This window comes from Channa argus, chromosome 15 (genome assembly GCF_033026475.1).
Source record: "Channa argus isolate prfri chromosome 15, Channa argus male v1.0, whole genome shotgun sequence".
Classification (NCBI taxonomy): Eukaryota; Metazoa; Chordata; class Actinopteri; order Anabantiformes; family Channidae; genus Channa; species Channa argus.
In genome coordinates this window covers 20,093,612-20,106,024 of record NC_090211.1, presented here as the reverse complement: position 1 = coordinate 20,106,024, position 12,413 = coordinate 20,093,612, and the positions used below count along the sequence as shown (strand labels likewise).

Genomic DNA, 12,413 nt, shown 5'->3' with positions numbered 1-12,413 from the left:
CCATCCCACTAGTCTTTGAGGCTGCTGCTGCTGTTATGCAACGCTGCTCCCCTGTGTGTCGATGTGATCATTACGCAACATCTCCTACTCCTCTGGAATACTGATGAGCAGCAGGACCAAGGCAACAAAGGGACAGTGAAAAACAACTAGGCGTATGGAAGAAAAAAATAATAAAAATCACATTTTGAGTGTAGACTCAGGACATTAGACATTTATACATGTGCAACAAGAAAGAGGATAATTTCGACATTTGTCTAACACACTGTGCATCCTTTGTTAACTGTTGCATCTTTGTCTCTCAGCGCCAGTGTGCGTGTTGGAGCTGCTGCAGCTGCTCAATGATTTAGGCAAGGTCAAAACTCAGAGACCACGTCATTATATTCCAATTTATTTTATATGCATGATACAAGATACAGTTAGGAAACTGTAATGCAGAATCTTTAGTTAGGACAATAGAAAAACACCCAACAAAAACATGTTTAATAAAAAAGAGAAAATAAAGCAAAATACCACAAACACTTCAAGAAATGTTTTTTGATAGTGGCTTCTTGCTAGTTTGAATAGTAAACAAGGACATAGTGTCAATGAGGCAAAGCACCTAAAACCAGTGTCTAGCTTCAGAAAAGCATGAAAACAACACAAGTGTTCATTTGCTCTCAACGAAACAGCAGCACTTCTGCACTTGTGCCATCTGCAGGTAAAGTACAACTGTATTGTACTGAACTGTACAACTTATTTTTATTACTGAATAACATTTGAACTTGCAAACCTGCAGCAGGTTTTGATTTCTTTGCCCAGATGTATCTGTTATTCTCTAATAGAATGTCTCACTCTGGACAAGTCAATTACCATTTTAACACCAAATGTTCTTACACCTGAGAAAGCTTAATGTTAAGCAGAAATCTTGGAGGTTTATTGTTTGTTTACCAAGGAGCAATTTTTGTTGATATGTTTAAGCGAACATGTAAAATATGTAATAAGTAACCTCAAAAGAACAAACAGAAAACAGCTCCATCTGTAAGTTTCCATCTGTAGGTATAAACTGCTGTTGCTTTTTTCTTTTCCTGTAAAAGTTAAAGATTGGCATCAGTAGAAGTGAAGAATTAACAAGCAACAAGTTCAAGCTAGTTTCATGAGGTGCTTTGCATAAAAAAATAAAATAAAATAAAATAAAAAGTTTGCTACATACTGTATGCTGTCCTATAAATGATCTTGGATGTATTGTCTTCTAAAAAGGTTGTGTTTGCTAGTACCTTTAGTCATACTTATGCAGAGCATATTAAATGTAGTTACAAAAATAACTAAAAGTTTGCATTCATCAAATACATTGACGTCTAAAAAGCACAATGCAGTCAATGTCAAATTTGAATGTCAGTGCTAGGAAATGTCTGTTACATTACGCCATTAGTAAACTGAAACGAGCACAGAAACTATCAATAAAACACAAAATTACTGACTGATCCAGTGTTATCTAGATATAGATCCATCTTTAGTAAATAGAAAACAATCCACACAGTGATCAAAAGATGCTGATTTCAGCTGTTTGCCCCAAGGTCAAGGACTAGCTGCACAAGGATAGGTGGCGCTATTTTGCAAGTCATAAACACAGGACCTCACAGCAAAGACGTTCTGCTTTTTCTTTTGACAAACCATCAAGCCACCCATTCAAAACACATATCTGCTTTTAAGTGATGGTTTACAGACATAAGTACACTTGGTGTAAAATATTCCAGAAGAAAAGAATGCAACTTTACAGGGTGTCATGCATAAGGATCCTAGACTACAAGAGGATCTAAACTGGAAGCACAAATGACTTTGGGGCATTTCTACTAAGTACGTCATAGCAGTTTTACATACAACATCATCACTGAAATTGAACAAGCATTACATAACAAAGGATTATTGCCACATTTATTTTCAATTATGAGGACAAGCTGACTGACGACAAAATCTGCATCAGCCAAAGATGCTTGAGCTTCAGCGTCTCCTAACAGTCTGTAATGTGATTACTAATTTAGAAACAGCCACTCTGGCAAAAAGAACTCAATGTATCGACTCAGATTCAAAGTTCTGCCAAATGGAACTAAGCTGCTTTACATGTGCTTTAATTTAACACTGCTCTGTACTGAACTGTTCAATCATTCAAAAAGGACGTGTTGGATGAGGTAAATAAGCGTGTGCCCTGTAATTTGTGAGATTATATTATATTTTATATATATATATATATATATATATATATATATATATATATATATATATATATATATATATATATATATATATATATATATATATATATATATATATATATATATATATATATATATATATATATATATATATGAGAAATACCATATAAGTATATAGTTCTGCTTTTAAAACACACATCCAAAAGCACAGTTTACCCATTGAATTCCCTGCTTAGTCATTGGTTTCATTATAAGTATTATTACTCAAAGGAAATATAATTATCTGGCATAATGTTGTACATAACAATCAACAGATGCATTATTACATCAGAATAATTACAGCACTCATTGACTATTTGGCAAATACAAGGAATAGTGTGGGATTAATAAAGACACAGTCAGAATCCCCATCTCAGGAAATAAAGACTGTGAGACAATCTTGTATTTACAGGATTAAGCAGTCACCTTTGGGCCTGGTGAATTAAAAACAAAAAGGATCAATCCAGCCATTGCTGCACAGTGAGCAGGCAGACAGTGGGTCTAGCACCCTCTACTTGCAGCGTGCAGTAAAATAAACATCCCTACATGTGAAGATACCCCACCACTAGTGAGGACCCTAAACATCAAACATTTGCCTTAGTCTGTACGGAAAAACTATTTCTCCATTTATAAAATCATCTATTAAATCAACCCAAAGTCTTTCTTCTTTAATAAATTTTTGTGTGAGGCTCCATGAGCTGATCTCAGGTTAGTAGAAAAGGAAAACAAACTGCAGTAGCATTAACTTGTGGGTCATGCATTTTGATTTTCCTTATAAGCTACTATGTAAGAAAGGTAGACCTGCCACCACAATTTTTTTTAGGAAAAGTGCAAAAATGGATTACACACTGATACACACATATCTATGTGGTGCAGGGAGGTGACTACATATACATTTTTATTTTTTTAAACTGCACTTCTGTGCACACAAACGTGCATGTGGGTTTACAGGAGGGAAGAACATTGACTGGATGAACCAACTAAAAAACTCCTCTGTTCAGGCTGGAAGTACCTCTGTAAATATGTCTCCTCCTCCTATCGCTCTCCTGTGCTGCCACAAGTTCTTTTGAGCCTCAAGGCGGATTTTAAAGGAAGTACAAACAAAAACATTAGCGCTACACAAGGAAAAATGAGGGACTGCGAGTGTGCACCACTCTACACCACGGCTATTGTTACTCATGCTTTGGTCCACTATGAAGAAGTGCTGTGCAGTGATAAAATCTGACCTGTGTGAAATTTAAAAGCCTGTGGATCTCGTCTACCAGCCTGCTCTTTTCAAACCTCCTGACTTTCTTGAGATCGACCATATTTTCCATGTGTGTTTGACCATGGGTGTATCCGCAGTCATTCTTCTCCTCTCTGAGTGTAGGAGCCAGGCGCTCTCCACAGGCCTTCCTGTGACCACAGCTCCCATCCTTCCTCTCTGCCTGCCAGTGTGTATCCAAAACTGCAGTATCATGTTAGAAAACTGGAGCTGGACACAGTGACTGGAGTTCAGCAAAGACAACAGTGCAAATTTAGATTCCCTTGGTGTTTGTGTCTGTGTTGAATTCTGAAGGGAGTTCTGCTTTTGTCTCATTGGTGCTGCTCCAATTTTATTCTGGGTTCTTTACAGTGGGCCATACTTAGCTTCATACCGGGCCAGGATATTCTTGCAGCGACCGCAGTCTTTCCTCAGCTCAGCCACTTGCTGCCTCAGTGCATCATTTTCCCGCTCTAGGAAGGAGGCGCGTACTGTGATCTGGTTCTCCTTCAGCCGCCGTGCATCACGGGAACGCTTTGCTGCCATGTTGTTCTTCTTTCTCCTGGACCAGTATTTATCATCCTGGGGAGAAAAGAGTAAGTGAACCTGTAGAAAAACAAACTGTACATGACCTACACTACTTGTAGAAGATGTCCTGATTTGTCACCCACAAGTCATCATTCTGTTTGTGTTAATCTTTACCGAGATTGACCACAACATAGAGTGAGCTCTTTTTAATTTTCCATGTCAAGCCCCTGAAACAACATCAAGCTCTGTCAGATTTCTCAGTCAGTGGTTAATAAATATCATTTTTCTCTAAACTATACTAAAAGGTACAAACAGCTTTCTTCTCAATTCCCTGTAGTGTTTTCATGAAGCCGATGAGGAGTACTGACCAACACGTGATGCATGAACATTCAAACATATTCATTCACCTTATATTTCTTGAATATTCATAATTTTTCCACCACACATTTCAGGACCTTTGAGTAAAAGTATCTTCACATTCGCCTAAAATCTGCCTACCTTCTGTTCATCAGGTACAAACACTTTCTTGGCCTTTTTAATCATAGGCTGTGGTTTCAACTCCTCCTCAGAGAACTTGTGTTTGCGTGGGTTGAACAGCTCTCCCCCCGGCACACTGGACAGAACCAAGTCTGTGGGATCAGGCTGGAAGTTGATGTCCACCTCGATTGCTTCTGGGTCGATGGGAGAGGGTGTGTTACGTTCTGTAGCGTTGTGATCTGTGGTTATAAAGAAAAAAGGTAAGTGTGGATCTAAGAGAGGCCATACCAGTAAAACAAGATTGAGGACATTGTAATTAAACCGAAAACATACAACTCATTGTACAACTAACTGATTATAGCAGAGCTTGTTTTTTTCAACATGTGGGTTGGGTTTTTTCAACAGAACATTGCCAGGGCCCCCTTTTAGTTTGTTTCAATTTGCAGTGGGCTTTCATGCTCACCATGTTTTAAACATAAAAAGCTGTGGTGTGGGCTCAAAGGTCAATGTTTTGTCTGTGTGTCTTTTTGTCTGTTACACCAGCATGTACAGGTCAAAGACTATAGCAGCTCAAACGAATTCTGTAGCATGTATCAGGGTCTACTATTTACTATCTACATACACAACTTATAATCTGAATGACAATTAACTGTTTTTTAGTTGTAATGGGAAATTTTATAACACTAAAAGGTTAATAAACCCTGTACAAGAATCATGTCAGCTGTCCAAATCCCGCCATAATTTAAAGCAGGGGTTGTCAATCCTGCTCTGCCCTACCCCAGTGCAGGGGTCGTTCAAAAACAAACCGGGTCCTTGAGCGACAGGATTGAGAATCCATGATTTAAAGTACTCACCAGTTTTCTCTTTCTTTACTTCCACTACTGCTGTTGCTTCTTCAGGCAAAGATTCCTCTTCTTTTTCTTCCTCCTCTTCCATCTCGGCCGGTTGTAAGGTAGTGACTGTCACTGGTTCCTCTGGATCTGAGGTGTAAGTAGAGGTGGCGGAGGAAGATGCTAAGGAAGAGACACTTCCTGCATCAGCAGCAGCGGGTGTAGTAGTTGTAGCAGTAACCTTGGGGATGGATTTGCCTCCTTTCTCCACAGAGCCCAGAGTCCTCTGTAGCTCCTCTTCCTCCAGGCTCACTGGGATCCCATTCTCCAGGAGGAATTCATCCAGGTCCATGTACTCCAAGTGGAAGGTCTCCCCGTCATAGGGAATGGTCTTCTCCCATATGGCTGGAGTTAAGGAGGCAGAAACCCCTCCGGCACCACCACCACTTCCTCTTGAACCGGCACCAGCGCTGGCTACACCAGCCCCCCCTCCCTCCATGTCCTCAGAGGAGCACAACTTCTCTTTTTCCATTTCTGCAATGAAGACAAGATGAACTGTGAATTAAATGAAACCTAAATTGTCATTTGCTGTGTGTGAAAGGGTTTTTTTTTGTGCACACGTGACTTCAGGGATCCATTTACAATGTTCCAGACATGCACACTAACACAACACACACAGGGTGTCAAGCAGGTGTTCAGAGGTTGTATGGTGGCATCTGGCAAAAACAAGGGGCAAACCAAGGTGGGTTACAACCAAAGAGTTTGAGAGAAACAAGTGGATGCCTAAACGAATCAAAAGGCAGAAATTTGATTCAGAGGAAGGAGGAATTCTAACGTGGCAATAATAACAAATAAATAAGTGTCTCCTACTTGTTCAACACATCCAACTCAAGACACAAAACTATGGAGCACATGACACACAATGATCGTGTTGAACAGAAAGCCAAGCAGTGTCTTAGTCTTTAAGGGTCTTTCCAGTCTGGGTGCGCTGCTCGAGGAGCAGCAGACAGGACTTGGAACTTTTTGTTCTTTTTTGTTTCCTCGCGGCTTCGTATCAAACTGGCTCCGTGCAACATATGGCGCCCCCCAACACCCCCCCTCCCCCCTTATCTCAGCACAATGTCCGTCAACTAGAATTAACAGCCCTTGGACATCACATGTACGATTATAGGGGCTTAACTGACGACAATTAATTCACGAAGAAACAAATTGGGAAACACACAACGCTCGCTATTTAAATCTTACCCTCGTCGCCTTCATCTAGGATATTGGGTGGGGGGATGTCCATAATCTTTTTTATGACAAAAGGAAAGGATTTCTGCGGAGCCGCTGTACCGACTGTATCGCTGGGCTTCAGTGCCACTGCCACCGCGGCTTCACCGGGCATTGTTCCCGCACAAGATCCGCGCAGACCAGGGCGATGTTCCAGACGTTATCGAGAGCTGCTTCCCTCCACCAGGAAACAGCAGAAACAAACGTAACGCGGTTCTTCTCTTGTTTCAACACCAAAATGTTTTGCTCAGGTCCGTTTGACAACACTGTGAAACGGGAAAGCAGCAAAACACGAGCCAGTTGTTCTCTGTGGACGTCGAGCGCGCTCATTGGATATTCATGAGCAACATGCCCCGCCCAGTCGAGGATAGTATGACCTGATTGGCTGTCAGTGCTGTAACTGCCATCCATATGCATATGTGTTACTGTTAATGCGCGCAGCAAATGGCAGCTTGACTGTGTGGTTCTGCTCATCGGCTGCAAGTAGTCAACATGGAGTTTGGGTCTTTGATGCACAGAGTCCGTGTGTGGAAGACGTGACAAAATGTTTTGAGTAAGACGTGCTAGGTGAACTGCTGGGACACTGTGCAGAAAACCATACGTGCACACACTCTGGGTCATTGCCACAGATTAAATTGCAAGTCAGCACCCACTAAGGAAAAGAAAAATACAACAAAAAAAAATAATAACACGCGCGCTGCTTCTGCAGACAGTTTCCATTGCATCTGGCCGTCTCCACTTACTCGTGGCCAAACACGTGCCTCCCGCCTCCACCCTTCTCACGTGAAAGTACAATCTGTCGAGGGGCGTGGCTTCAAATACTCTGCACGTGCGGGCCAAGGCGAGCTGTAAGCGAGCACGCGCAAAACCGGGAATAAAGACATTTTAAAAAAGCGTTCACTTTCTCTCCAGATAAAAGGTACTCACTGTTTTTAATAATTTTAAATAATAATATTAACATTATTATTATAGAATAATTCAAAAGGCAATAACATGCAGTAAAGGACAAAGACAGGAAAATTAAACAGGTGAAAATTTTTTTTCAATGTGGTAAATGTAATTTAACACTATTTTTGTGTCCCATTGGAAAACATAATAATGCCCATGTGGTATCGTTTATATTTATTGAGCTACGTTTTTAAGTAACCGCCTAAAACTCAAACATCTATCAGTGTCAACATCACGTTTCAGTTCAGGCGCTGCTAGTGCACGACACCATGCACGCGCGAGAGACTCGCGCTCCCTGTAGCAGGATGTTTGGGTTCAGGAACACGATGTTCAAACCGCACAAAACCACACCTTCACGACTAATCTCAGATGTTTTCAATACACGTCCGTAGGAACAACACGGCAAACTATGTGCAACATAGCTGGAGCCGCCGTTTGAGGCGGAGTGAGAAGTGGAGACCAGACTTAAAGCTGCACGTTTAGCTATTTCCTCTTATCGAAATAATGGTGCAATAACCAGTGAGTCCTGCCGCTCAACCGCTGCAGTTGCCTTGGTAGCTCACTACAGTAAGCACAACAACGCTGTGCACGCCGTCTGCTCATAAACTCAGAGTAGGGATTTGCAAATTAGATTTGACAAATACTGAAGTCAGTGTATTGTAAATTCCTTCGGTAGAAGATACAAACATAAGAAACCCAACTAAACAAGAGTTTCTCAGTATTAAGAAATACATAAAATGTCACATCTGTATATTGGTGATAGCTAAAAATGTTGAATCGTTAGTGCATTTGCTAGTATTTACGAATAACATTGCGAAAATGCAATTAAACAAGGCATGTTTTCCTATTTGCAGTATAGAACTGGTAGATAGTTTGAGACTCAAGCTATCTCACGTGTACCCGTGCACACATTTCACAGAATACAAAGTCAATAACTCAGGTTACTTGTTAAATATCCTGTAGAGCTTATGGATAAAAAGAAAGTCTGCTTATTGTGGAATGCAAAGACCTTATGACACTTGTCAGTGCCCCCTACTGTCCACTCATTGTGATGGATAATGTATTTTCAGCTCAGACTGGAGGGGCCTTGTGGTCCAACTTTTGTTTCAGGATGAATGAGGTTTTATGTGAAACTGCATTAAGATTAAATCTATTATTTGGAGCACATCCAGCAGTATTATTTCAGTGTCCTCTCTAAAACTTGAGTAGCTGTTTCATAAAATGAGGTGCGTGATGAAGAAACGCAGTATGCTTGACAAGCACCTCGAGGGCAAATAAGGGCTCAAACTTCTCTCTCCTCAGCTTTACTCCCCGTTAGACATAATCGGACATAAAGAATGTTGTAACAATTAGTTCTTTTTCCATAACAGATCGCTCTTTGTTTGGTTTTAAGAATAAAATAAATTAATGCTGAGCAGAAAGGACATATAATTCTATTCTCTACATTATGACATGATTTTGCTAAATAAGCTGCTCAAATAATTCCATATAAGTCAAAAAAATACAAGGACAAACTGAGTGAGAAATTTTAGGGTGTTTCCAAGAGAATATGTTATTATCATGCTAAAGAATAATTGCAGACAGGTCACAGGCAAGGTGACCTATCGGTGTCACGTCATATTATTAGCACGCATAACAAACAAAGCAGCAAACCTGTCAGTCTGGAGATGTCAAAGTTTAATTTATGGGTTTTTTTAAAGCCCATAAACTTTTTACATGTTTTCCAACAAATGCAAGTGTCTAATAAAGTTGTGGTAGCAAGATAATCTCACACAAATGTAGCTGTCATGCAGATTTAATTATGCTTGAAAGATAAACAGTAATTATTGCTTCGTGTTTTGATATGTACTATAAAAATATGCACATCACATGCCATGACATGATTCATTAATTAATAAATGTGTCAACTCAAGCTGCAAATATGGCAGCCTATTTATCAGTTGCCACTCTAAAGTAATAGCACCAAACCCATCACAGTTTTGCAAATGATATTTTTACCTCCAGTGAGCTTTTCCTAATATAACAGTATCTTATGTCCAGTGACATATGAGAACATTTTGAAGGCAAAAACTATATTTCGGTCCATTCAAACAGCTTCATACATACTCAATCTAAATCCCAGCTTTGTCCGTTAGGGTCTCAAGGCTGCAGAGCTGAACTGTCCCTTCACCTGTTGCCCCCAACAGTAAACATACACTCTTCTGACCAGATTTGCATACACAGAACAAAATATAAAAATCTGCAAAAGGAAAATTTAGGAGTGGAAAAAGTCATCATACACAGTAAACTAAGCATATTCCTTTATTGTCAAAACAGCCCTCACTTTCTGTAGGAGTGCTGTTTGGTAACTTGTCCATGTGGGCATAGCAAGTAATAGGTTAATCAGGACATTAATCACAAAAACAGCCTCGAAATATACTGGCAGACCATAATGTTATAATGTTGGGCGCTTTCACTCAGCCACTGTGAGAGTTAATCCATTGAAATATCTGTCGCACTGTAGCCAGTGACCAGATTAATTTCCAGTCTATGCAGATATCATGACAAAAGACCAAAACAAACATGTTTCTGTCAATAATTGGACAAAGCGTAACAAGAGTACAGGTCAGTTAGAAAGTGAGGATTCTTTTCCTAGTGTGCATCCTCCTGCCCTAGTGATCCAATCTAGGAACATTTGGTCCATGGCATCCATGCTCATTTCCCTCTCATCTTTGCTCTGTCATATACTGTCAACTCTTCAATAACAACTAAATTACCAAAAAACAAGATCTAAGAAAGAAAGTATATTTGAAAAATATTGCACAAAGAAACTTACGTGATCACACCCTGTGTGAGAACTGTTTCAGTGTTATTGCATCAGCTACAAGGTGCTGTGTTGTGACTAACCAGAGAAACGACTCCAACAGTCTTCTGACACAATGCAACTTACCTCTGTAAGTTCTGAGTCATCAGACCAGCAGACTTGACCATGCAACAGGGTGAACATCAACACACAACCTCAATCTCCTTAGCCTACAGCCATTAACGTGTTGAGGGACTTTATTCGGAAAAGACCAAACAACATTTAAATCCATTCTATTCAGGGCTTGTGAGGGTTTTTTAGATGGTTGAAAAGACCTCAAACACAAAGTCCTGCATTTCTCTTGCAAAGTAGTTCTGTAGAACACTTGGCTGCCAATTTACTATGTGTATCCAGCAAAACTATTATTTCATGACATATCATGATATTTCTATTACTGAGCTAAAAAAAAAAACGCTCTCTATATGATGCAGTACAAAAACCATCATGATGGAGAATTTGTGCACTAGTTTCAGCCAAGTTATCTAGTAAACTGGTAATTGAATGTCACCTAAAGCAGCATCAAGGCCACTGTCTGATGACTTTTAATGGAACTGGTCATTCACATACTGTGAATTTTCATTTGTAATATACAATGACATAGTATCCAAAAGTATTTTATGTGTATAAATCCTGTCTGGAAAAGTACAGTCACACACAGAGTAGTGTGGAGTATGTATCCTCAAGGTAAATAAGTACTACATGTGCTGGTAGCTCATGGGTAGAGCAGCAGGAAGGGACGCAGATGTCTGCAGGATCAAAGCCCAGCCTACCCACCAGGTGTATCCCTACGCGAGACACTCAGCGCCAGCTCTCCGGAAGAATTTTGTGGTAACGTGTCATGGGCTCAGTGAACAACAAAGTACTTGAAGAAATGTACTTACACCTCTTACTGATAACACCGTAACTGTCATGTACCAAAAGTACATGTGAAACAACATGCATATCGGCTTTGATAAGTTTCAATCAGACAAATCTGAACAAATATTCCTACCGGTGTCCTCAAAGGCGGAGAGGGAGAAAGGATAGTCCGCCAAACACTTGAGGAGATCGGGGACATCGGTCCTGTCTTCACAGACGATCTGATTTGCTGTTGACATGATGAACTGATTCCGTTTGAAATACGAGACCAACGGAGTGAGGAACTCTTACACTGTGACAGTACCTGGTCCCAGCTCTGACTTTTGTCACTTCTGACGAACTTTGCAGCAGATCACATCACGGGGACTCCAGCATGTGTCCCAACAACTCGTATGATAAGGAGCAGGGACGGTCACGCCCCCTGACGCCGCTGATTGGACAACAGATCAGTGTGAGCTTGTCGGTCACACCGCAGAACCACTGAGAAAGCAGGAGGGCGGGCTCTGCTGGAAGACAACAACAATCCAGTACAGCCGCGCACACGCCTCTCCATGCACGGCAGCACGTGCGAGCCAGAGCAGGCTCGAGGCTAGCTGCCATCTACTGACGTCATCGAGTAATGCACAGATAGTATGGCACATGCAACCCCCTGAAAAAAAAAAAGTATCATATATTTATATATTATTAAGTCCTGTCACATAAAAGTACTTTAGTATTTTTATCAACATGACTCTCAATTGGCAGTTTATTAGGTAGCTAGACCTAATAAATAACTACTAAAGTCCAGTTTAGTATTTAGTCCAGTTAGTCCAGTTTTACTTGGACTATCTTGGACATTTAACACAAAAAGCAGGTTACACCCTGGACAAGTCTCCAGTTTATCTCAGGGCCAATTATACAACATGCATGACTCTGTACAGTAGGAGGAAAGGGACGTAAGCACAAGGAGAACATGCAAACTCCACACAGAAAGGCCTCATCATCTTGCTATGCTGCACACTTTCTCTGCCCTGTTTATTCCAAACAGTTACAGAGGTCACAGACCGAACCAACAGCGCTTCGTATGGTTTACTTCTCATTTAGTCAGTACTGGACTCATCTATTTATGTCATAATAGTAATTGCGGCAAATCAATGTATAAAATATGTAGCAGACGAACACGTTTGTGCTAAACAAAAAAAGTCACA

The 12,413-nt window shown here is 40.5% G+C and overlaps 1 protein-coding gene across 2 annotated transcripts; it reads right to left on the bottom strand.

Annotated features, from left to right (window-relative positions):
* Positions 1-372: 372 nt before the first annotated feature.
* On the bottom strand, positions 373-11,606 carry tefb (TEF transcription factor, PAR bZIP family member b). 2 transcript variants are annotated; one of them, XM_067477775.1, is made up of 4 exons: positions 11,360-11,606; positions 5,331-5,840; positions 4,498-4,715; positions 373-4,053 (listed from the first exon to the last, which is right to left on the bottom strand). In XM_067477775.1, the coding sequence occupies exons 1-4, from the start codon at positions 11,463-11,465 to the stop codon at positions 3,838-3,840; spliced, it is 1,050 nt and encodes a 349-aa protein (XP_067333876.1). In that variant the 5' UTR covers positions 11,466-11,606; the 3' UTR covers positions 373-3,837. The 2 variants fall into 2 exon arrangements, with proteins under 2 accessions (XP_067333876.1, XP_067333875.1); XM_067477774.1 differs by lacking the exon at positions 11,360-11,606 and adding an exon at positions 6,552-6,899.
* Positions 11,607-12,413: the final 807 nt, after the last annotated feature.